Source organism: Alexandromys fortis, unplaced genomic scaffold (genome assembly GCF_014885135.2).
Source record: "Alexandromys fortis isolate MF-2015 unplaced genomic scaffold, M_Fortis_MF-2015_v1.1 scaffold_56, whole genome shotgun sequence".
NCBI classification, from domain to species: Eukaryota; Metazoa; Chordata; class Mammalia; order Rodentia; family Cricetidae; genus Alexandromys; species Alexandromys fortis.
The window spans coordinates 2147854-2173544 of record NW_026067935.1 but is presented as its reverse complement, the minus strand read 5'-3'; the positions used below and the strand labels follow the sequence as shown (position 1 = coordinate 2173544).

The 25691-nt window shown below is 48.3% G+C and overlaps 1 protein-coding gene across 7 annotated transcripts in view; it reads right to left on the bottom strand.

Moving 5' to 3' along the window:
* Window positions 1-238: 238 nt before the first annotated feature.
* Window positions 239-25691, bottom strand: part of Rimbp2 (RIMS binding protein 2) — a 192733-nt gene continuing 167280 nt past the window's right edge. For 4 of the 7 annotated variants that reach the window (XM_050146317.1, XM_050146316.1, XM_050146318.1 and 1 more), the window contains 9 exons: window positions 25178-25336; window positions 22153-22863; window positions 20662-20779; window positions 16905-17089; window positions 16214-16382; window positions 14532-14635; window positions 13071-13142; window positions 3682-3816; window positions 239-1621 (listed from right to left, as the gene is read on the bottom strand). In XM_050146317.1, the coding sequence (XP_050002274.1) occupies window positions 1433-1621; window positions 3682-3816; window positions 13071-13142; window positions 14532-14635; window positions 16214-16382; window positions 16905-17089; window positions 20662-20779; window positions 22153-22863; window positions 25178-25336 (1842 nt within the window). In that variant the 3' untranslated portion in view covers window positions 239-1432. Of the gene's footprint in view, window positions 1622-3681; window positions 3817-13070; window positions 13143-14531; window positions 14636-16213; window positions 16383-16904; window positions 17090-19578; window positions 19691-20661; window positions 20780-22152; window positions 22864-25177; window positions 25337-25691 lie in introns of those variants that run through there. The other 3 variants (XM_050146320.1, XM_050146321.1, XR_007592534.1) reach the window with 3 other exon arrangements.

Below are 25691 nucleotides of genomic sequence, written 5' to 3'. Positions count from 1 at the left end.
GGTCTCTGTATGCCTGTCTCTAGTAACATGTAGACTAGCTACTGCTGTGTTTTCCCTGAAGATTGCCACCAGGAATGCCATGTAAACGACTCCTAGAACATGTTTCAAGGTCATATTTTTAGTTAGTCCCAGCAAATCCAAGCCCATGGAGTTCTTTATGGACACAGAGCAGAAAGGAATTCTGTTTCCCTGCCAGGAGAAGAGTATTTAAAATAAAGATGCAGAATGCACAGCACTGTACAAAATAACAAAGTTTATTTCTAGAAAATATGTCACCCTAACCGTCCACATGCACACATCCACACAGCACTGCACACAACCGAGGAACGAACGGCCTTTTAATCCATCTACCACATACAGTTATATTACAATTTACAATAGAGTTTCTGAAGACACAATGGGGGAAACTTTGTCATTCATTTATAAACCTTCCAGAAATTACAAAAGAAAGGCAGTCTGAAAAGTGTGTAGAAAGAGTAAAAACAGTTTACAGTGGACAGGAATTACAAAGTAGTGACCGTCACACCTGCCAGCCTTCCGGGAGGTCTGCTGTTTGAGGCTAAAGATAGAGATGGGTGTGGGTGGGGCTGTGTCTGAGAGAACTCGATTTGGGCTCCGTCTGGTCTGGCTAATGAAGCATGTAGTGACTCTGCTGTGTGTGCTGTTGGCGGTGGATTGGGGCAAGGCATTTCAACAAATAATGAAAGTAACAGAAATCTAAAGCCACAGGATGGGACACGGAGCACAAGATTATCAGTGCCCTGGCTAGCTAGAGGACGTGTCGCTCCCTCTCCTTTGCTCTTTTGTGTGGTGGGAGAAGTAAACATCTGTGTGTGGCTGGTTTGCTTTGAAAAGACCAAGGCAGGCATCTGAAAGTGTAGGGCCCGGGCCACTGGGATGTGAAGCCACTGTGTGAGTGAAGATGAAGCCCAGGAATGCACAACACATGCGAAGTATACACGGTGTTTTTATTCGACAGTACAAACCACTGTGCAGTTATAAGGCAGAACATCAAGGCGAATTAAACTAGGAATTTCAAGACCAGAGTGGAAATGACAATGCATAATGAGGCAAGCATCTTGAGAAGGGGGGGAGGTCGGAAATTCTGTAAGGGCTGATGTCAAGTGTGTGCCGGCTGGAACTGCAGGTAGGGGGCGCTGCAGAGAGCCCTCCCTCCCCTGCTGCTCAGCCAGCTGTCCCTCCCACCTCCCGCCCCAGACCTGGGATAGAACCTTGGGAGTGGAGAAGGAGGGGCCCACAATGAAGCCCCTCCCTGATCTCTCCAATGGTATTACGTGGATGGTAGTGTGAGTGCGCATCTCTCTACTGCTGGGGGGAGGGGGGGTCAAGGGTGGGTTTTGGGAGTCATGAAAGCCCTAGTTTGGAATTAAAGCAAGTGACATGGATTTGGAATTGTCCGGAGGCTCACGGGTCACTTCACCGCACCCAGCCTTTTCAGCAGTTTCTTGCCTCTGGAGAGCAGCCCTTTTTTCTTTTTCGAGGACATTTCCCTGCCTCTCCCAGGACTACCAGAACCCATAGATGACGTAGGTGACCCCGAATGGAGATGGGCTGTGGGGGATGGAGCTCTCCTTGCTGTCCCTGAACCCTCGGGAGGAACCTAGTAGGTACATTGCGACAGTTTTATTGGGTGTGTCAGCGCCAACAACAATTCACTCGGTAACGCGTACTGCCCCATCTCCCGCCAGCCAGGGGAAAGGGTAGGTGGTTCGTTTCTTCTTTCAATTTTTAAAGTATGCCATGAGAAGCACACGCCCGCTCCCAAGCCCCCTCTGAGAGAGAGGCTGGCCTCCATGGGCTTTCGCTGTCTGTGTCTTGGGAGACAGGGTGGCCATCGCTTTGGCAAAGAAAGCCAGGTCATAATTTACTCTGAAAATTCAGACTAAAAGCAGGGGAAGTTATTGTCAATCAGATGGATAGGCAAGGTGGCCGAGTACCCATCAATCATTGTAAAGCAAAAGCTCTCAATGGGAATTTGGATGGATCGTGACCTAGATGGGTAGATAAGACCCTGCCATGGTGGAGTGAGCCCTTGGGTCAGTTAGAATCCTACAGAAACTTTAGGAATGGCACACTGTTTGAAAGAAAAAAAACTGAAATGAACCTTAATTGCAATCTAAGGAAGCTCAGAGGCCCTTCTCACGGTTTTCAAAGAGAGGTATGTTTTTTCCCAGCACATGGTGGGCTTTGAAAGACTATTAGGTGGGGGAAAAAAGCCAACCAATAGTGTTTCGAAGGGATGGAATTTGATTAAGGGACATAGAGTGCCAATTTAACTTCATTCTGCAGCTAGGCACACACCTGAGCATGGCCAGTAATTGCCAGGCCTCTGGTTCTCAAAACTCCCCAGGGCAAAACTAGGCAAGTGAGTGCTGGCCACTCGGTGGGCATATACACCATACAAGGCAAGGGGGCCCCAAGCTTGCTTGGATTTAAAATCAAGGTCTAACTCTAATGGATAACACCTAGGGCGCACCCCAAAGCACACCTGAAGATACCACAGGACCAGCTAGTGCAGTCACGGGAGCTGCCACGTCTGGAGACGGTATTGCATTGGTAGGCCAGCCCCTCTCTCTCACCTCCATGAGCTCTAAACAATTGTGCTTTGAGGAGAGGGAACACCTGCTCCTAAGGCCAAGGTGCTGCAGCTGGGTGTTCCGGCCAGCTTTGGCACGCCCAGAGCCAAGGCTACCCCTCGGGGCTTGATCTGGGATTAAAGTTTTGTCTTGGCTGTTAGTGTGAGTCAAACTCGCTCACAGTAAACACATGGATCGGGTTGTGCTTTTCCCGAGGGTGGCTAACAATGCAATAGGCAGCTTTCCTTTTGAGTACACGCTGGCGCACTCTGTGTAAACAAACGGCTGTAAGAAATATGTTCCCAAGGTTGGCCTTTCCCGTATTCTCAATGGACATATTTAAAAATGATTGTTCAAGATGATTCGTTTCACTATGAATCCAGTTGCTGGGCAACTGAGACCAGGTGAGATAGCCTATAATACTTTAGGTCCAATGGGTTTTTTGAGACATATTTCTTTTCTCTCTTTCTCTTTCTTTAAGCCCACATTGAAGTCTTAAGACTACCACGCTGTCCGCTTAGGGTAGCTTAAGTCGGTATCTCTCTAAGGTGTCTTCGGTTGCTCACTTACGTGAAGGCTACATGCCTGATTAGGGTGTGAAATGAACACTCTTCTTCTATGTCCAAGCAGATGAGCGAAGAGATAAAAACATATACGTAAAATACAACAGATAAGAACTCGCAGTGATGGCGAAACGTGAAGATGAGACACTCAAGAGAATGCAGTCTCAGGCAGGCGTGCTACGCTGCAGAAGCCCTGCCATCTAAGCCCTAAGGGGGTGGCCAGTGGCATTTGGGTCCCCAAACCTCACTCTCTGTCAGCTGAACTGTTCACCTATTGTAGAGGCCAAGGAAGGCCTTGGAGTCAGGCGGACTGACTGAAACCAAAGGGTCCTTCTGTGGGACACCAACATACAAGTTGGAGCTAAGCATTTGCGGGCACAATGCCCAAAGAAGGACAGAGGGGTAAAAAAAATCAGGGCAGATGCTGGTGGGACCCAAGTCATGAAAGCAGCAATGCAAAGATTGCGCCAGACCGCAGAGAGGGGAAGAGGCAGGCAGGCAGGCTAAGGGGGCTGGCTTACCCTTTTGGCCTTGGAGCGCATGGGTGGGTCGTGGGAGTAGTGGGATGGAGCATCAGAAAGGTGGACCTCCACATCGTCAGGCACTTCTTCCAAGAAGTTGGAGGGCACAAGGCCTTTCTGCCCATTCAGCTCTCCCTGTAAACAAAGGGTGGAGAAAGGGTCAAGGAAGCCATTTCTTTTTTCAGAACCTATTTCTTCCACAAGGACACCCTACTTAAGAGGACAGATGTGACCAGTTGATTCTGGCTGGAAGTGGCAGGGCTTGAAGGTATGTTGGGTAAGCATTCCCTACAGAATCCGAATCATGACAAGAAGCCCAGCCATGCATGAGGTAGGAATCCAGGACCTTACAAGAGCCAGGTAAGTGCCCTGCTGCTGAGCTGAGCCACATCCCCAGCTCTCTTCTGGCTTACTTTGAAATAAGATCTCAGTTGCCCAGGTCAGCCTTGAACTCAACCCTCCTGCTCAGCATCCTGAGAAGTGGGAACTCCAGTCCTCCACAAGTTTTGTTCTGGCCTGTCAAGTGCAGCTCTTGTTTAGGACTGAGGAGTAGATTCTAAAGGTTCAACTCTACTTGGAGCCACTCCTTAATTCTCAAGCCCAACGTCCTCTAGGGCTGGAGTGCAGCTCAGTGGTGAAGCACTTGCCTGGTGTCTGCATTCCACTGAGCCAGTCTGAGAGACTTGAGGGAGTTCAAGGCCAGCCTTGGCAACTTGACAAGATCCTATATCAAAATCAAAATGGATGAGGGTGTAAAGACAGCAACTTGTGACGGCAGTGACCCCAGCCACTGCTATTCCTTGGAGAATATGGGAGCCAAAGATCCAAAAGAGCAAAGAAGGTCAGACCAGCTCATGTCAAAAAACCCTGTGGTTTTCCTTCTTATATAGGAATGTGTTATTACTGTAAATCTTGACCTAACAAGGCAAAGATGAGTGTTCACGCCCGCAGACCTCTGCTTCAGGGTGGCAGAAACTTCTGCAGCTGTGTTCACACATCTGCACAAATACCGGGTTAAGGTGGAGCCCCGCGAATGCAGCTCCCTCAGCAGCCACACCGCTCCATCCTCAGGACTTCAAACACCACCCTGCCTGCGAATACTCAAACCAAGTTCAAACTTGGCTGGGACTGCTCCTCACGCCTATAATCCCAGCTACTTAGGAGGCTGATGTCGCAGGAGGACTGCTTGAGACCAACATGAGCAAAACAGCATAGTCCTGGCTCCAAAACAAAGCTACAATCCTGGCTGGTCCTGACAACATGCAGTTACGTTTCTTCATTGATGGTCTAGGACACGAATTAGCCTTCTGTCCTCATCAAACAGAACCTGCAAGCCTCACAATGCACAACCAAAAGTGTAATGGTAGACCCAAGGGAGAGTTATATAGTTATAAATGGTCTTTTTGCCAGAGGCTAATAACCACAGTATGTAAAGAAATAGCCAAACAAAAGATGTTTAGAAATAGGCATTTCTTCAGATGAATAGACAAACGGCCAAAAAAGATTTGGGAAGATCACAACACTATGAGTCACAGGGCAAAAGATTACACTACAGGGTGGGTCAGCAGGTAAGGTGCCTGCCATCAGCCTGACAACCAGGATTCAATCCCTGGACCCACGGGGTGGAAGGAGAGAACTCCATTAACTTGTCTCCGACCTCCACATGGCAGCTACCACCCACCCCATCCCTGCCGATATAAAAAGTAAAGAATAAATATGTGAATCTTACACCTTCAGGATGAATATGGTCAAGAACTTCCTGGCAGCTCCTCAAACCAGAAGACAGATACTGGTGAAGATATGTACCCTCCTGTAGCACTGATGGGAATGCAGTGGTGGAGCTCCTGTGCAGCTGCTGTGCAGCACAGCGCCGTGGGTCCTCCAGAAACTACAACGCTACCGTGTGACCTCACAGTGTGCACCTCAAAAACTGGAGACGGATCCAGGTCTCAGAGAGCCACACATACGGGTTTTTATGCCTCCGTTGTCTGCACCAGTCAAAAGCCAAGTACAACTAACATGTCTACCTCTGGATAAATGGATCAACAAAAGAGGACATATGCACGGCATATTCAGACTTGAGATGAAAACCCCGTTCTGACACATCCGTGGCATGGCGAATTGAACCCGGTGCTGTAAAAAAAAATTTCAAGGATGTCTGGGGAAGCCGCTAGGCTGGAAGTCTTACCACCAAAATCCGACAAAAGAAAAGAGCGAGTGCTCAGTGTGCTCTCTAGGAAGAGACAAGGTCTGCCGAGGAGCTTGTTAAGCCAGGGAGATCCCTGCAGGGAAGCAGGGCTCATCTGGAAGCCCTCTTTACACCACCGGCCTGCCAATCAAGCTGCCCTGGAGACAGAGACACAACCTGCAAGGAGAAAGCTGCTCCCTGAATACACACCACCTACAGGGACAGAAGAGGCCTGCCTGGGTCCAGGGGTCCAAGACAACTACCAAGAAAGGACTTAGAGCCTCCCATTCCTTAACCAGAAGACTGAAGCTGCAGAGATCAGTGGCTCCCATTGGTCCCTCCTGCTCATGGCAACAGAAGCCTTCTAGGGCCATAGGGATTTGAGAACTTCCCCCTTTCAACTCAGCACAGCTATGCCAGCCAAGTCAAACTATAAATGCTGTTATTTTCTACTATAAAACTTCTAAGCTCACATACATAAATACATAACTTTGCTTTTGTTTGTGTACTGCTCATATCTAAAGTGTTTATTTTACATCCCCCCACCCAAGTTTACTATTTTTTAAATATTTATTATGTATACAATATTCCATCTGTGTGTATGCCTGCAGGCCAGAAGAGGGCACCAGACCCCGTTACAGATAGTTGTGAGCCACCATGTGGTTGCTGGGAATTGAACTCAGGACCTTTGGAAGAGCAGGCAATGCTCTTAACCTCTGAGCCATCTCTCCAGCCCCCAAGTTTACTATTTTTAACTATATTGCTCAGACATAACTCATACTCTCCCCTTCCTACATTTCTTCTCTCGTTTTTACTTCTGAGATCTGACACTCTAGATCTGTGAGCCCTAACAGCATGCCAGCTTCTCCCTCTTGCCACCTTATCCATCTCATTTATTCTTTTCAAAGTCAACTTAATTCTTTTCCTTCCCATAACATTGCCCTCCCACTCCCAATCTCATTAAATGAGTCCATGTGCACACCATACTGTCCTTGGTTGTCTTCCAACTGTTGTTGACGTCTCAAGGGCCCCTGTTAACTGGAGAGTCTAAAAACTGGGTGGCAATAGTCAGCAGTTAACATGCCACCCAGGGGATAATGCAGAGCCTACCCAAGCGCTCAGAGCTCCTGGACCAAGGTGTTATTTTATGAACTACACAACTGTACCAATCTTGTATGTTAAAAATATAGCAACTGAACGAAAATAGCAAACTTTAAAGAACCAAGCAGCAAAAATAAGATACATAAATCCCATCACAGTGCCATAAACCTGAAAAATGAAGACACAGAACCCCTCCAAAAACTACCAATCTTGTAGCAGCGGCATCTAACGGGAGTGAGTTAAATGAAATTCCAGACACAGAACTCAGTATCACGATCATAAGGATGTTCAAAACCCAAACAGCTAGAGGAAATAAGGAAGAGGATAGACAGTGTAAAAAAGGATTCAACAAAGAGAGATGCTGAGGAAAACCTAGTCTGATGTACTAGAAATGAAAAAAAAAGAAAAAGAAAAACCAAGTCCATGGAAAGTCTCAATGATATCATAGATCAAGGAGAGAACCAAATGCCCGAGCCTGAAGACAAGGTGGAAGGAACGGAATGATCCAGCAAGGGCAGTGATAAAATTCTGACACCATCTATTCCAAGTGGGAGTTCTAAGACATAAACAACACTCTAAAGAAACCAAACCTTTGGATTATAGGCACAGGAGGAAAAGAATCTGGTTCTACAGGCACAGAAAACATATTCAAGACTAACAGTTCTCCAGAGTTAGGGAGAGAGACCCATCCAGATGACATAGACCAGAGAACCTCCCTTTGTCATGTTTTAATCAAAATACTAAATACACAGAACAAAAAGGATATTCAAGAGAAATGCTAAGTCACAAACAACAGCAGGCTCATCAGAGTAATAGCAGACTCGGCAACTGACGCTTTAAGAAAATGCACTTCTGGTTCTGAAAGACAGCTCAGCAAACTGGACTCATACACAGCAGTGGGATCTGCCATAGAGTTGAAACTTTCCCCAGTAAAGAGACCGAAGGAATTTGTGACCATTAAGCCAACCATACAGATAATATTTGAAGGAATCCTTCAGACCGAAGAGAAAACTAAATCCGCCACAAGACTCTAAAAAGAAGAGCAAACCACACTGCAATAAGAGAAGGAAAAAACAAGCACCACAAAACCAACAAAGTAGCAGGAATAAAAAGACAACTTTCCATAATAACCCTGAAGAAATGAGACTGTTAGAATCCATTCCAAAGACTTGGACTAGTATATTGTATTAACAACACTTGAAGCCTCAAAAAACAAATGCACCTCACCACAAAAGGCCAAGACTGCCTTAGGCCAGAAAGGGTGGTCCAAGCAAATGGGAAGGAGGAAACAAAGCTGTTGTTCTAACATCTGACAAAATAGATGTGAAACCAAACTAGTTAAGATAGTGAAGGGGGCTTCATATTAAGGGGAGCAATCCCTCATGAGGACATTGCCATTCACACATGCCTGAACACGGGAGCTTCCAAGTTCATAAACAAGTGCTGTTAAGTGTCACACAGTAACCCCAGCACAATAACAGTGGGCAATTGGGCATTCTGAAGGAAAACGATCTGAATTAAATGACCCCATAGAGCAAATGGATTTGATTGACATCTATAGAACATTCCACCCAACTACTGTAGAATGCATATTGTTCTTAGACTATGGAACTTGGTATAAAAGAGATATATTACACAATACAAAACTTAATACAGGAAAACTAAAATATTCCTTGTATATCCTCTCTGCTCACTGTGGAATAAGATCATGCAGATCAACAGCAAGAGAAACCCTAGAGCATAGACAAACTCCTGGAGATTAGACAACACAATTGAATGATGAAAGAGGAATCAAAATGGAAATAAAAACACCCCTAGAGTCAAGTGAAAATATAACATACCAACAGCTCTGGAATATAGTGAAGGCAGTCCTAGCAAGGCAGTTTATAGCTACATTTATGCCTATGTCAAGAGAATTTGAAGATTTTGAGTAAATATCTTAACAAGACACCTGAAAACTCCAGAAAAGGAGCATGCCAAATCAGCAAATGGAAAGAATTAGATCAGAGTAGCAATTAATGAAATGGAAAAAGATACAAAGAATCAATGAAAGTTGGTTCTTTCCAAAGAAAATCATATAGGCATCCTCCTGAATATTAACCTTCATCAGGCGATGAAAGGAGACAGACAGAGACCCACAATGGAGCACCGGACTGAAATCTCAAGGTCCAAATCAGGAGCAGAAGGAGAGAGAGCACAAGCAAGGAACTCAGGACCGCGAGGGGTGCACCCATACACTGAGACAAGGGGGATGTTCTATCGGGAACTCACCAAGGCCAGCTGGCCTGTGTCTGAAAAGGCCTGGGTTAAAACCGGTCTCGCTGAACATAGTGGACAATGAGGACTACTGAGACCTCAAGAACAATGGCAATGGGTTTTTGATCCTACTGTACCTATTGGTTTCGTGGGAGCCTAGGCAGTTTCGTGGATGCTCACCTTACTAGACCTGGATGGAGGTGGGTGGTCCTTGGACTTCCCACAGGGCAGGGAACCCTGATTGCTCTTTGGGCTGACGAGGGAGGGGGACTTGATTCGGGGAGGGAAAGGGGAGGCGGCGGTGGGGAAGAGACAGAAATCTTTAATAAATAAATTTAAAAAAGTTGGTTCTTTGAAGAATGAAACAAGATTGACAAACCTTTAGCCAAACTAACCAACAGAAAGCAAGGAAAGATCCAACCTGGAGATGAAAAGGGAACCATCACAACAGATACTGACAAGCTTCAGAAGATCATTGTGTATTACCTTGAAAAACATATATTCCAATAAACTGAAAAATCTAAAAGAAATGGATGAATTTCTAGACACATTGTGACCCACCAAATAAACCAAAATGAGATAACATTTAATTAGATCCATAAGAGTCAGTGAGACTGAAGCGGTGATTAAAGTCTCCCACATAAAAGTCCAGGCCCACGTGGATTCCTGGTGAATTTTATCAGACCTTCAAAGGAGAGTAAGACCAACATTTCTCAAATTACTCCATAAAATAGAAAAGGAACATTACCAAGGTCTTTTAACAAAGCTAGAATGACTGAGATACCAAAAGCAGAAAAATATACGATGCAAAAGAAAATTGCAGACCAGTTTCTCTGATGAATACAAATGCTAAAATTCTCTGCAAACCAAATCCAAGACCCTTCTTATATGCTAATGAGTGGATGAAGAAGGAAATCAGAAAAAACAAGCCCATTTAGTATATATATGCATGTATATATGTACGCACACACACATATATACGCACATATATATTCCGTAACCAATGGGCTAATAATCATTGACCGTGACCAAGTTGGGTTTGTTCTAGAGATGCAGAGACTTCAATATATGTAAATCAACAAATATAAGTTACATTAAGTAGATATCATAAAGGAAAAAAATCACATGGTTATCTCAAAAGATGGAGAAAAAGCTTTTGACAATATATAATATCCTACATGTTAAGTCCTGAAGACACCCAAAATAAGACAAATGTCTCAACATAATAAAACCTATACATGACAAACCTACAGCCAGCATTATATTAAGTGGGAAAAACTTGGAAAGTGTTTTTTTATTAAAGCCAGGAACAAGGCAAGGGTGTTCATTTCTCCATTCCATATGGCGTTGAAAGTCTTAGAGCAATGAGACAAGAGAAGCAGATTCAAGAGGAAAAGGTCAGAGTATATGTCTCTGTTTGCACAGGTCATGATCCTATGTGTGAGACCCCAGGACTCCAACAGGAAACTGCCTACAGTTGATAAGGACCACTAGAAGAATGGCAGAATACAAATTAAAATACAAAAATTAGTAACCATCCCATACAGTAATAAGTGCACTAAGAAAAAAATTAGGAAAACAAGCCCGTTCAGTATATGTGTGTGTGCTTACACGCATTTTCATCTATGTGCGTACATATTCCACAGTCTATGGGTTAATGATAAAAATTTAGTAAGCTAAATCAGGAAGAAGGAAGTCTACAGCAAGCCACAGGCCAGCTACCCCAGACATGTTTCTCAGCATTGTTATGACAGTAAGACAGCAAACGGAGGTGACAGCTGCCAACATCAGAGACTAAACAGTCATCTGGAGCACTCGAGAATCAGCTGATGACTACAGATGTGCACTCATGACAGTAGTTCATGGAGACCACACACATCCCAAGAGGGATTCGATGCAGCCAGGCCTACAGGTGCAGGTCTGGGACCCAGCCACTCAGGAGGCCAGCCTGAATGACACAGGGTGTCTCCCTGTGTCTCTTACATTTTCAAACTAAAAAAGTAAACTAAAGCCTGGGATTGTGGCTCAAGGGTAGAGAATAGCAGTAAGATCCATAAATTCTTAATAATTTAAAGACCCATAAAAAGGGAATAAAAATAAATCTCTCTCTTGTTAGATGACAGGAAGTATTCCCTGTCAGACATGATGGTTTCCCTTGAGTCTAACCTAAATATGTCATAGACTTTCTCTAAACAGAGGAATGAGGGTTTGCTGTAGAGCCAAGGCTCACTGAATATATTATAAAACCCTGAATATATTATAAACATATTATAAAAATACAGAGATGGAAAGAGCAGACCCAAGAGCTGCAGTCTATGCAATCCTCCACACCAGTCAAATTTAGCATATATGGTATGGATGAGATATTTAAGAGCAGCTTTTTTGAAAAAAAAGATTTTTTTTTCCCATTTGTGTCCATTTATGTGCTTGTGTGTGTGTTTGTGTGAGTATATGTAATGCGTGTGCATATAAAGGAGGGGTAGAAGAGGGAACTGGAGTTACAGGCAGTTGTGAGCCACCAGGCACAGGGTGGGGGGTTAGAACCAAACTTGGATCTTCTGCAAGAGAAGCAAGTTCTTTTAAGCTCTGAGCAAGCTCTTCCGGCACAGGACAGGTCACTTTAGGAAGGATCTTTATAAGGTTCTAACTCAGGAGAAAATGAAACATAGCAACAAGTCAGCACATGAGAAACAGGCACAGAACTAAAGAAGGAACACACCATTCATGAAGACAACACACTGTGACCTCATACAAATTCATAGACCAACACTGCTTCACATGAAAAGCTAACCAGTCGACTGCGGCCTACAGAAAGACATTGTCACTCTGTGCAAGGAGGTGTGGCTACCACACTAAAACCTGCTGTGAAATCTCGGCAGCTCAGAGGATCGGACCTCTAAAACCCTGCGTGCCTGAGGCTGTGGAGGGGGGGATCTCTGGGAGCATCCACCACTGTATGGAGAAGCAGGACTCCCAAGAGGGGGTGGCCATGGGGGGCAACCACAGAGTGGTCACAGGGGTGGGAGACATGCAGAGGACAGCTAGACAGACGCAGCAAGTCAAGCCCACCCTGTGTATGTCCTCCTTTACTCATTAGCTGTAGAAGAGGAGGGAGGCACTGTGGCTGACACAGGAATGAGCAGGAAGAACGACTCTCTGGTGTCGGGTTGTTGGTGAAGCCAGGGCTGGTCCACCTGAGGGTTTGGCTGTGGGTGAGGGGAGGTGGGGAAAGCTAGGGCTGGTCCACCTGTTTGTTTTGTTTTTTTTACATTCTATTCTCCATGAGAGAAACTCCACCACCCAGGCCTTAAATAACCTAGAAAATCAAATTGTTTTGTAAATGTTTGGATGGTGGCAATTTTGTGTTTGCTTTGTCTATGGTTTGTAGACACAGAAAATACTATAATTAGTAGAGAATAGCAAGAGACCACAGTGCTAGCTTCCTTCCCTCCTCCTCTTCTCTCCTCCCTCCCTTGCTCCTCCTCTTCTTTTTCCCCTTCATTCCTCTCGCCTGCCCTCCCTCGCTGTCCTTCCTCCTTTCTCTCATTGTTCCTTCCTCTCCTTTTCTGTTTTTGAGACAGGATCTAGCTATATAGCCCAGGCTTGCCTTGAACTTACAATCCTGTCTCAGCCCCCCATGTCCCAGGCTCGTAGCCATGTGTCACTTTGGCCCCCAGATTTCTATATTATATACAAAAGAAAACTCAGCTCAGAGAGGCAGCAAACCAGGCAAATTCTTCAGAACATGATATAAACAGATCACAGCTTATGTGCTACTTTAAGAGAGCGCAAACAAGGGTTTGGGATAAAATGAACAGCATTTCTCGATGTTCCAAAAACTTACATAATAAAACCCATCTTCATCGATTTCACCAAAAACAGTAATAATGTCTCCTGTGCAAAACGGAAGTTCGGCCTGCAAAGACAGAAGACAGAGCTAAGAGAACGTTGTGACACAGGAGCATCCTACAAGGCCCTGGATTCTTCCTTTTCTTTGGGAATTAACCTGTCTTTCACCTAAGATAGGATGTAGGGTGCAAAGCTGAGGGGCTGGGGAGGGAGGTTATCTGCTCAAAGCTGGTTGGGGGGGGGGGGCATCTGTTCTAAGTAAACCTAAGAGAAACGTGTAGATTAAAGGTCATTGCCACCTCCTGGTAATGCACAGGAACTCTAGTCACGTGGTAACTCTACACACCTAGAAGACTGGAGAATGAGGACTATTGGCAAACAACCTCTCAGCACCAAGAAAATCGTCCAGCCCCACTATCAATCCAATACCCATCTGTTAAGTGCCAGGTCCCAGTCCGGGGAGAGCAGAGAACGTATCCAGGAGTCAAACTGTCCTTAGACCCTTTGGACTATGGTCATAGAGCCCGGAAGAAGGGAGAAACAGAGAGCTTATAACTACAAACATGACTGTGTCTCTAATAAGAGGGAAGTGATTAGGTTTCCCAGCCAGCAGCTGATAAGCAAAGCTATGGGCAGGAATTCAGCTCAATCTGGTTTAGGGGTGGGCAACTTTTTTTTTTTTCTTATTTCTGATCATGTTCTGCTTTTATGCCGTGGAGTGCCCGGCCGTCCCAGGCGCCCAGAACACCCGCCCTCCCTCTCATCTTTCATATGCACATGAGGGCTCATCAGCCACAGTGACGTTGGTTTCTCTGCTGGAAGGGACTCCATAATGCCGTAAGTGTGGGTCATAGGTCACTCTCCTATAGTTATGCAGGGAGATTTGGGCCACAGGGACAAGGATTTGTCACTGGAACTGTCCTCATGACATCAAACACTTGCGACATACCCAGTGACCTCCACACTTCACATAGGCTACGTGTATTTTCGGCAAACTAGACACCCTAATAGATGGGTAGGAACTTAGAACACAATGGCATAAGAGTACCCTAGATTAGGCTAGCACATCTGCATTCTCAGCAGCAGACTCGTGTACTACTCTGGATCAGGGTGATTCCCAGCTGGGTGGAATGCGGCGGGACAGTTTGTGGGTGTGGCTAAGAATGGTCATTTGCTCACTCATCATTGATTTCTGGAGTTTCCACTGGCATCCTTGGACCTCGGCTGGCCACAGGTAACTGAAAACGTGGACCTGTGTTTTCTGCAGCTGTCTGTGAGCCAGAGAATGCGACTGCCATCTCTGATGAGGCTTGCCACTGGGTCTCCCTCTCTACACTGCTCAGGGAAGAGCGCGGCCTAAAGGGCACATGGACCAAGTGTAGCACCCACGAGAGGCTTGGCCAGGAAGGCACTGGGAGGAGGTCCAGGTCAGTGTGAAAGAACTCTGGGCTGGTACCTCAACATCCACATTGGGGGAGCTTTCCCTCGGGTCATAGTCGTAGAGAGCCACCATTCTTCGTGTGGGCACAGAGTGACCCCGGCCACTTCTTCTGCTTCTCTCTGCAAAACCAGAAGATCTAGTTGTGAAGAGGCCACTCAGTGCCCAAAGGGTGTGTGTAAGCTGCTAACATCCCTGGCTTGGGAAAACGGTCTCAGCCTCCAGTGTTTACCTTCACAGTGACATTCCCCCTTGGGACTACCATGCCATGGGGGCTCCATGAGGTAGGGGACCTCTTCCCAAAGTGAGTGCAAGTGGTCTGAGGCACCAGGTGGCTACAACTTGGGAAGGCCGTGTAGGCACTATGAGGCTCTGATCATTGCTTTGGAAAAAAGCCACAGCTACCCCTTGAATTGAAACCTTCCCTCCTACAGGGAAGATGGAGGCAAACTTGGATGGCTCAGCACACTTGGAAACTTACAAGGCTCGCAAGGCCCCACCCCAAGCTTCTAAAGCTGTGACTAACTGCTAGGGAACACAGCTCTTGGTGAAACCAGCTGCTGGGTGTGCAGGAACTTGGTACAGTTTTGGTGAGTCATCATGTATATGCTGGGGGTGCTGTCTTTGAGTCACCACTCAGAGTAGCATGGCCAGGTGGCAGCATTGTCTCACCAAAGGCAAGGTGAGCATAGTTACCATGATGGACAGCACCGGCAAAACAACGCCTACAATGGCCTGACTTTGGGGACAGGCTCATTAGTCATGGTGTTCCTTGGAACAAAACAGATACTCCTACCCAGTTACTGTGTGATCTGTATAAACAGATAAACTCTAGAACAAACGAAAGAAAGGCTGTATTGGATCGTACTAACAGAATCACAGCCCATCAGTGAGTTTCCAGACTTGAGCTAATTACAGATCCCAAGCCCCCTGAATAAAGGGGAGGCAGACCCCACGAGGAAGAGCCACGTTACGGCACCGACGGGTTTTACCGTCAGCCTTCCTCCCATCCTTCTCCAGAGATCCCTACGGCCTTTTATTAGTGTATCTGTACACTGGGGAGGGGGAGCCTCAACTGAGGATTTGCCTCCACCAGATTGACCTGTGAGCAAGTCTGGGGGGGGGGGCATCTGTTTTTATTGGTGATTAATGTATGGGTGGGGACAGCCCTCTGTGGGCGGTGACACCCCTGGGTGCTAGGTTGTAAAGGCAGCAGGCTGAGCAAGCCTGTAAAGTAGTATTCCGCTCTGGTCTGTGCCTCAGATCCCACTCTAGCTTTCCTCAGCGCTGCTCTGTGGACCGTAAGGTGAGATAAACCCTTTTCTCCCCAGGTCATCTTTGCTCGTAATGTTTTATTACAACAGAAAAAAAACCCTAGAACAGAAAACGAAGCCTTTTAGCTGCACTTCACCCATCAGACACTTGCGTGTGTGTGTGTGTGCATTGTGTGTGCACAAATACTAGAACAAATACTAGGACGTGGTAAATGCTCCTAAAGCATGCAGGTGGATTGCAGTACTGGCTTGCAGAGTGAGTTCTACCCAACAAGAAGGGAGGGAGTAGCAAACCTCCGCCCCCAAGAAGTGGACACTCAGAGGTGCTGTGCGGCCCGTGCTTCTGGGGGCTGCGGCTCCCCCCATACACCCCACTATGGGCTGCTCTAAATGTAGGTACAGCCGAGCCTAAGGGATTGTGCGCACCTATTTTCTCCACAGGTGTGTTCAGAGGGAGGAAGCCTTGTCTCAGCAGCTGGTCCATCATCTCCTCATCATCCGCATGGATCTCAGAGACCATGTTACAGGGAATGAGGCCGAGCCGGGCGCAGGTCTCCCCACGGTAGAAGCCGTCTGCGTCTTTATCTCCATATACCTGGAGCCATTGGGGACAGCAGAGCATTTTGATAGACTGGCTCAGCCATACGTTAGCCCCACCAACAGCACACATATTTCAAAGCCCACCCTTGACCTGCATCAGTCATAGGCCCACTGGCCCAGCGACCATGGCTCCTCGCCTTCTCCCCCCTCCCCTTTGTTGGTGTGCCTGCCTGAAGTTTGGGTGCAGGACACGGAAAACCTCTGCTTTTCAAATTCAGGATCTGTAAGCATAGGCTCTGGTTGCACATGAAGTACACAGAACACACTTAGGCAGGCAGGTCTGCGTGCGTGGGAATGTGCATGATCCCATCAGGCAGACAGGCGAAAGCAGTGACCCTCTTCCTAGGTGGAGCAGAGGCAATGCCTAGCCTATGTTCCAGGCTTTCACAGCCCTGAGTCATCTCCTCTCTCAGCCCTTGAAGTCAAAAGGCTACACCCTCCCATGCTTGCACAAGCACCACTCCAGCCCCACTGCCAGTCTCGGTCCCCTATCCCACCATACCGTAGCCATCACTACCTTGATGATCTGTCCTTCTTTGAAGGGAAGCTCCTCCTCAGCGGCATCAGGGTTGGGGGACATGGTCAGAGGGTCATAGTCAAACAGTGCCACGAAGATGCGGGCCGGGAGCTCCTCAGCACCAGGGTCAGTTTCTGACTCATCATAGAAGTCTGGAGAAAGGCGGTCTCGCCGGGTGTATTCATCTAGAGAGTGCAGGGGACAGAGCAAAGGGACGGTGTGACACCAGGCGTGCATCTGTGGAAAGGGCAGCCCTGGGTGCTCCTCTCTGTCTGTTTGGGCTCACCATGGGACAGAAATCCCCCAGAGGTAGACTGGGGGATTGCTTCAGAACAGGACCTCACTCCAAACTAAGCCATAAAGTGAGAGAAAGCAAAAAGCCTTGGGTCAGTGGCTCTGACAGAATAGGTGTTTGCTCCCCTCAGTGCAGGTGTGACCCTCGTGAGATGCTTCCTAGGTCCTCAGCAGAGCACAAGGCCAACTCTAAGTTTATTTACCACTCACATCTTAGGGTTTAACACGGCGGACAACGCCATTCTCCCAGATCTGGATGTTACACCCTCCACCGAAGGGAATCCATGCCTTTTGAGTATCTAATTGCGGTTTGTTTAGGATCTGTGTGTGTGTGTGTGTGTGTGTGTGTGTGTGTGTGTGTGTGTGTATCACTTGACATCATGAGCTGTGTGGTTGTCTGGCTATACCCACGAGGTACCCATTGCGGACTCCTCTCATGCTGACCCTGAACTTCACCATAATCTTACCCCTTATAAAGATGGCAACTAGAACCTTTGCCCTTCCCACTATGACACTTTTTTAAAAGGATTTGTTTTTAATTATGTGTAGGTATGCGCATATGTGTGCAGGGGCCACAGAGGCTGGAAGAGTCAGATCCTCCAGGAGCTGAAGTTACAAGCGGCCATGAGTTTCCTGATGCAGTTTCTGAAGTCAAACATCCGCTAGAAGAGCAATACATGTTCTTAACTATGGAGCTACCTCTCTAGCCATGCCCCTCCTCCACCCATCTTGACTACTTTAATTGGCTCCAGGGCACTTCCAAATCAGTGTCCATGCTTGGCTGTCCTACAGTTTAGGGGTTTGTGACAAGAAATAAAAGTTAATATTATTGTTAGAAATCGGAATATTAATAGCCACCATATTTTTCTTAGTTGTGGCTCCACTGTCTATTAAAGTGTACCCAGGAAAATATGATATGAAGACTTCACTACCTATAGGAAAGAGAAACTGATGCTTTTGGAATATGGCGGGTTTCTAAAATGCTAATTATCGATGTTTTTCCTTAAATTTTACCTTTTATTTTATATGTGAACTACATGTGTGCGGCGACCAGAAGATGGCGCCAGATCCCCTGGAACTGGAGTCACAGCTGGTTGTGAGTTGCTATTAGGTGCTGGGAAATGAACCCAGGTCTTCACTGAGCCATCTCTCCAGACCCTAATGGCTACTGTTTTAACATGCAAAGAGAAGTGAGGAGCAGAGAAACATGTTCTCTGAGCCCTGACCCCTGGTTATCACTCACTGACTGCTTGGCCCACCTGCCTGTGTTCTTGGTGAGTGACAGGCCTATCACATGGATGTTACCTTCCGAGCTGTTCACAGGCACTTGGGTTTGTCTTTCCACACCGTGCAAAGTGCTGGGTTTAAGTTATGTTTTTTACACAGGGTCTTGGGTGACTCCAAGAACTAAGAAGAGATAAGGGAGCTGCCATGGGCTCATTCTCTTTCAAGTATTAGGATGAAGGGTGTGATCTTTGTTACAAGGCATTACTCTCTTTGGAGCCAATCACATGCCTGCAGCCTCTCGAGTTCTTCACCTTAAGAATCCAGACAAACCTTGCATAAGATTCTCTGACAAGGGTCCCAACCAAGACAGTCCCTGGCTCTTACTGACAAGGGTATCTGACAGGACAGTTCAGGCAGGCTGTCCCCAGCTCTCAGTGACAAGGATGTCTGAATATCTATCTGGGCATGGGATGTCCCTACCTTTTTTTTTTTTTTTTGTCCCTGACTTTCTGTGGTCATAGCAATAAGTTCCTGGCCTGGGAGACTGAAGTAGGAATTCTACTCTAATTCCTTAAATGATATAAATCTCAGTGCCCATAGAAATGTCCATTCCTGCCTATGACATCTCTCCATGGAGTGGTGGGGTGGTGGTGGGATTCATAGAAGCCTGTTTATTTGGTCGTGTGACATCTCCAGCAGCGCTTCACCCTTTCTTTGCCCAACAATAACACTGAGACTGGGCAGGCAATTTGGCTGGCAGAGCAGGAGCTGAACCCTGAGTGGGTCGGCCCTGGCTCTCAAGCCTCAGGACCAAAGTCCTACTGAACAGGACAGCCCAAACCCTTTTCTGCTCACTTTGTCAGGGACATTTGACTGGGCTAGGATTAGGAGAGCAGAGCCCTGCACTGATCAGCTTATCTTGGGGTCCATGCTTCTTGAGTCTGGCCATACACCTCTTGCTATCTTTTGGATTAGTAAAGACAGGTTTTGGTGGCAGTGGTTGGGTTGGGTTTGGTGGGTCGCACTCCACGAGCTGAGGACGTTCAGTATCCCATGGCATCCTTAAGGGCAAAGCAGGTGCCTGGTGATGAAAGCAGAGCTGCAGAAACAAATGCTTCCCTGCAGAAGGAACAAGCCCGGAAGGGATTCCTACCGCTGTTCAGCTTCCTCTTGGGGTTGGGGAAAGAATCATGTTCCAGCGCTTCCTGCTCACTGTGATTTGAATCCTTTCCAATTTGGGTCACCTGAGCAGGTTTTCTTCCACTCTGAAATGGCAAACCTGGTATTGTCCCCAGCCATTCCTGCTTAGTGTCTTTCCTATGGTGTGCGTATGTGCGTGCGTGCGTGCATGCATGTGTGTGTGCTCACAGAAGCCTGGTTTATTTGGATCCTCCTGATCCCTGTTACCTCACGAACACCATTTCTTAGAATTACTGTCCCCCATGGTTCTATGCCAATGGCAGCACTATCGCCCCCATCTGCAGACACCCTTAGCGTGAGTTGGTGACAACCAACAGCCAAAGGACAGCTTTGAGTCCCACTGACTGAATCCCAAATGGTTTATATGAAAAGGAAGCCCAGGTGTCATGAGTGGGTGGAGAGAATAGGACTGAGGTGGATGACGAGGGGGCGGGGCCAGTGGTGGGTAAGAAAGGGAGCACATGTCTTAGGGACACTTCCAGCTTCCAAGTGTTACCAAGACTTGCACCAATATGACCTATGACCTCAGATGACTCCACTCACCAGGAGCTCATCTGGATATTTGGGGTATATAGTCAACTCAATCTCTCTCTCTCTCTCTCTCTCTCTCTCTCTCTCTCTCTCTCTCTCTCTCAGGAAATTCCTAAAGCACATCTCTGATTATGTCTCTGAGAGTGGGTCCAGAAAGGATTTAGCAGGAGGAACTGTGTCCTCCATGTGGGAATGTGGAAGGCACCATCCCAGGGACTGGGGTTGATGACATAAGAGAGGAAAGGATCAAGCCAGTATATAAGAGTATTTTGTTCTCTCTCTTCCTCCTCTCCCCACGCTCTCTGTGTCTCCCCTCCCAACCTCCTCCTACATCCTCCCTGCCACAGTGGACTGAACCCTGACACTATGAGTCCCCTTGTCCTTTTTCCTCTTCATTTTTCTTCTCAGGCACTTGACCCAGTACAAAAGCCCTAATGTGTGACCCGTGAACTGTTCTTTAGTAGGTGGTGTACAGAGAGTGTATGATAGGGATCAGGCCACTAACCAATGGATGGAGCCATCGCCGGCCGGTGCCTCTGAGGACCTCCGCCACTGTGAGAATACCTTCGGCTCACGTGATCCATCCGGTCTCCTCGCCCCATCATAGCGGGGTTTCCTAAAATCTAGACCCAAGAGAACACCGTGGTTAGATCTGGCCAGCCTTGGAAGGAAAAGAGGAGTTAAAGCCAAATCAATCCGGATCAGAAGCAGAAGCACTAAAGGCAACTAAACGTAGCTTTTAACTGAAAGGTTAGCTGAGTGACCTGGGGGAGGAGCCAGCCGGGCCCAGGAGCCTGCTTACTACATCAGGGTCCTTTCTGGACTCACCGCAGTAGGCTGGTAGGACTGGGAGTCAAAAGGTGTCATAGGAGGAAGCTTTTGGTTGATGCTATTGCTCCTGAAGCCAAATCCACGGAAGCAAATTGACTGTGGTTTACAGCTCAGGCTCCATGTCAGTTAAGTCTTCTCCTGGTTTGATTGTCCCACCCTCAAGAGACACACTGCTGTAGTTCCCAAAGTCCCTCACAGATAGAAGGGGTTTGGAGGGTTCTGGACCCTCAGAGGGTAGTACCTGTACTATCAGCTTTGCTCATGCTCTGTGGTTAACCTGGGCTCGAGCAGGTCTTCTGTCTAGAGATGTCGACTTCTTATCTGGACTAAGGGGCAGAACTGACTGAAGGGAAGCAGGTCGGTAAGAATCAGCCTGTTGGTAGCCGTTCCCAGGACTCAGGAGCCAATGGGACAGGCGCCATGGGGTGCAGGCAGGGCCTGGCGTGCACACGTCAAAGAGTGCAAAACTCAGAAGGTGGCTTGCTGCAGTGTTGATGGCCCACCTGTGTGCCCAATGGCAGCTGAGCACAGCAGGGGTGCAGATGTTGTTGAGAGGATACAATTACAGAAATGTATGAAGCCTCGGATGACCCCCCTCCCCCCACTGTGTGGTAGACACAGAGGGAACAGAGATTGGGGTGAGGAAGACTTTGGGAACAATTTGCAAAGCTGAGTTTCTTCCCTGGTTATTCTCCGTGTTTTTAAACAGTTATAGATGAAAGCCAAAAGGAAAAAGGAAAACTTAAAAAACCAAAACAATGAGGGCAAAAATCCTTTGATCATACCAACCATCCTCCATGGGCCCCTAAGGATCATTTTTTTTTGGGGGGGGGTGGTTGTGTGTTTCTCGAGTTCCAGATACTCAGCAGTTCAGCTAACCCTTAATTAAAACTTAGATTCAGTTGTCCTTTAAGTAAAGCAGCCGTAACCATCGCTGATTCTGTGGGGGGAGATTGTTACTCCAAAGCAAGAAAACCTTCGGGATGGTCAAGCAGCTGGGAAGCAATGGGACTGAAGAAATCAAAAATGCAGGGAGAACCAAAGAGAGCGGCCCAGAGAGTCCCCGGATGCACTCCAAAACCCGAACCAAAGGCAAAACCAACAAAAGGATGAGAGCACGGATTGGTTTGGCAAGCGCGCGGGGAGGATGGTTTACTTGACACACCAAAGGGCCGTCTGCCACTCGGGGAGGAGGCTGTGCCAGACGCTCAGCTGCCCTACTGTTGGGCATGGCTGGGCTTTTCCTCCAGACACCCCGAAAATCTTCGTGGTCGCTGGCCTCGTCCCAGCCATCCCTCCTGGGCACGGGCCTCTCCGGGCTGAGTTGGGCGTCATCGCTCCTGATGACGTCACTGGGGTCCACCTGCTCCCCAAAGTCCTCTTCGATGCTGCTCTGTCGGGTCAGCGTCCGCCTCCGGGCCAGCAGGGGCCTTGGGCTTCTCCTACATGGACAGTGACCAGGGCCTGGACTGCACTTGGCCGAGGTGCTCCTGAAACTAAACCGAGATTCTTCCTCCTCACTGCCACAGTCCAAACCACTGTCCGGGCTCCTGGTGGCCGAGCGGCTGAACCGACAGCCTCTGTCTTCCAGAAAGAGATCCTCCATATGGATGCCTGGGCCCCTGTGCTCTGCAGGGAGCCAGGAACCCTGTAGGACTGGATGTCCCCAACAGGACCGCGCCGGCCCATGCTCCATAGCCAACAAGGCCCTGGCTCTGGAGGACCCCATCCCCTGTCTGAGCAGCGGCTCGCCATGCTCCGTGTCCTCCTCAGCTACCTCGGGGATACTGAACAGTCTCTTACTGCGGTGGGGCTGTTGGGGGAACTCGGGCTGCTCCAGGAAAGCGCCTTCCAAACTCCTAGCCTTATGGCATTCCTTGGGGACAGCATGTGTGAGAGCGGTGTATGACCAGATATGAGGCGGTGGAGGAAGGAGAGAAAACACACACAGAATTAGTCTTGGCAGGGAGGCAGGGGGCGCAGCGTAAGGCAGCCTCTGCTCATGGGGGACCTGCAGCATGCCTGCTGGGGCTCTGGGATGGAGCAATGGGTCACGTGGTGGGTGCAGAGCAGAAGGTAAGGGACAGCACACAGAGAAGACAGCGGGACGTCAGGAGCAGACGCCATGCGGGTGAGCCAGAGGGAGAAAAAGGTGGCCCAGATGGGAGGAAACAATGCTCCCAGGCCCTTGCCTGTTCCTATGCTGAGGGGTTCTCCAGAGTAGTGAGGAGAATTCGTCTGCCACTGGGGCTGACTCCCTGCAGCCCAGGGGCAGCTGCCATTGAATGCCCAGTGTGGCTGGAGGTAGCCCCACCATATCCCTGTCCGGTCCTGTTGACTGTTGCCTTCCCAGCATTTAGCGCTCCAGCTGATCACCACCCTCCTTTCCCTTAGCTGAAGCGCACCTGTAGTCTAGTGAATGCTGCCTTAGCAGACCCAGTGCCTACTTGGTGCCTACAAAGGACCAAGGTCCTCTGCCTCTGCACCTGAGATGGATTTACCATATCTGGCCCATCTGGGCTCAGCAGCTGGCACCGAGCTAGCTAGTCTTGAGGTTGCTATGCAAACCCTCCTGCATTCCAGCCTTAGCCTACATTTCCTTGGGCACCGTTCCCTACCAGCTGCAGCCCTCGGCCCCTGTCTATTTCCGAAGGGCATATTTTGGTGCCAACTACTGCTCCATATTCCCCTTTGGGGAGATCTGGCTGACTCTGGGAAAGCTGCTTTTATCCTATGCTGAGATCTGGGGTTATATCTTATAATGAGTACCCATGATGGCCAGCTGCCCCCACTGGTCTGTGGACACCTCGGACCATGGGGGGATGGGGTTGTTTCCTAGTGCAGTCTACTGTACGCTTGTGCCACTGCCCACGAGTGGATGGGCACAGAATCTGCTAACTCATGTATCTTTCTCCTTTATAGCACCACACAGAAGGATGTTTGGCTCAGGTGTGCTGAGCACTATGAAGGTGAAGGATGATTGCTGAAAAAGAGGGTACCATGGGGTAGGCAGGTGAGCCGGGCCAGTTGGAGATGAAGGGCTGTGGGTGCTGGTCCCTCCAGGAAACCTGGCTTGGCTTAGCCTGTCACTACCATGTGAGACTGTGTGGCTAGTGTGGCCACCACTCCCAACTGCTACTGGCAGTTATTAGGAGAATTTTGAAACCCACACCCATAAGAAGCCCTGTGGGTGATGACACACCCCTGTGGCTACCCTGACCCTACTTCCCCTAGGATACTGCTGGGCTGTTTATAAGAGGGTGAGAGGGATGGATGGGGTCACACCTCCTGCTTCACAGCACCTTTGGTGGCCCTTCCTTTGCTAAGCAGTGCTTGGGTGGCAGCTTCTAACATCTTCCCCTGTCCAGAGAAATGTCTGGAAGGTGCGAAACACAGGTTTATGCCTTTCCCTGACCCACCCATGAGAACTTTCAAGGTGGCTCTTGCTCTGGAACATAGCCCAGGACAGGTAGGAGGCTCAGGTTAGGAGTCTTCAGAAGAGGCCTGTGTGGGACCCACTGCGGGAGGGGCATAGGGAACAGTGTGAGTCATACCATGCAGGACCTCATGGAGGTCTGCAAAGTCCCTACAAGGACCTTTATGGGGAAAACCTTCATATGGTCCCCATAGAGGCCCTGAGTAGACAGCGGTAATGAATGTTGTCTTCTGTCCGTCCATCATAGCGCAGAATGATCTGCAGAAATAAGCCCTGCAGGCTTCATCACCCCCCCCACCCCCATTTTGATGAAGTAGCCACCCTTCCATCTCAGATCTCCAGGGGCAGATGGTGTGGACTCTTTCCTGGTATGGGGTTTGGGTGATGGACCCAGGAGTGTGCTGTTCTAGGCCTCCTGTGGCCTCAGTGGCACGGCTCTAGCCCACGTGGAGTCTTCCTCACTCACAGAAGTGTGGGGTCCAGCCCCACACTGCCAGTTCGGTGCTAACCCGGAAGCTGCACCTACTGTGTGAACATATAAGGTTTGGGCTGGTTCTGTTCTCTTCCCACTACAGTGTTGGCTATGTCCAGGGGTTCCAAATGGATCCCCCAAATTCCAGTACCCAGACCCTCTTGGCAAAACAGACAGGAGCAGCAGGTAACTCCTGAATGCAACCATAAAACAATCCCAGCAAAAGGGCAGAAGGGAGCATCCCCTAGATTTGGGGCACCCTGTCATGAGCTCAGTGCTCACCTTGAGGGCATTGTGAGAGGTGCCACTGGGCCGGCGCCGGCCCCCATCCTCCAACTGCATCTCTGAGTACAGCTCCTCCTCATCCTCCTCCATGATGTCCGACAAGTCTGACCCCCGGCTGCTCTCTGTGTGGTAATCATCTCCATGGCAACAGTGGGGCTGTGGTCAAAAAGGCACACAGATAGAGCTTTTCCTTTTTATTTATTTTTATGTGTATTGGGTGTTTTGCATGTATGTCTGTACACTACATGTGTGCCCAGTGCCTGTGGAGGTCAGAAGAAGCCATTAGCTCCCCTGAAATTAGAGTTACAAACAGTTGTGAGCCACCATGTAGGTGCTGGGACTCCAACCTGGGTCTTCTGAAAGAACTATCCTTAACCACTGTGTATGTCGTCGGCTCCTGATGGGACATTTTGTGCATGCCACAGGCTCCCAGGCTATACTCTCTGAGTCCTGGACCCATATTTACCAATGTGTAGAGCCCATGGAACAAGGAATGCGGGAAACAGTGCAT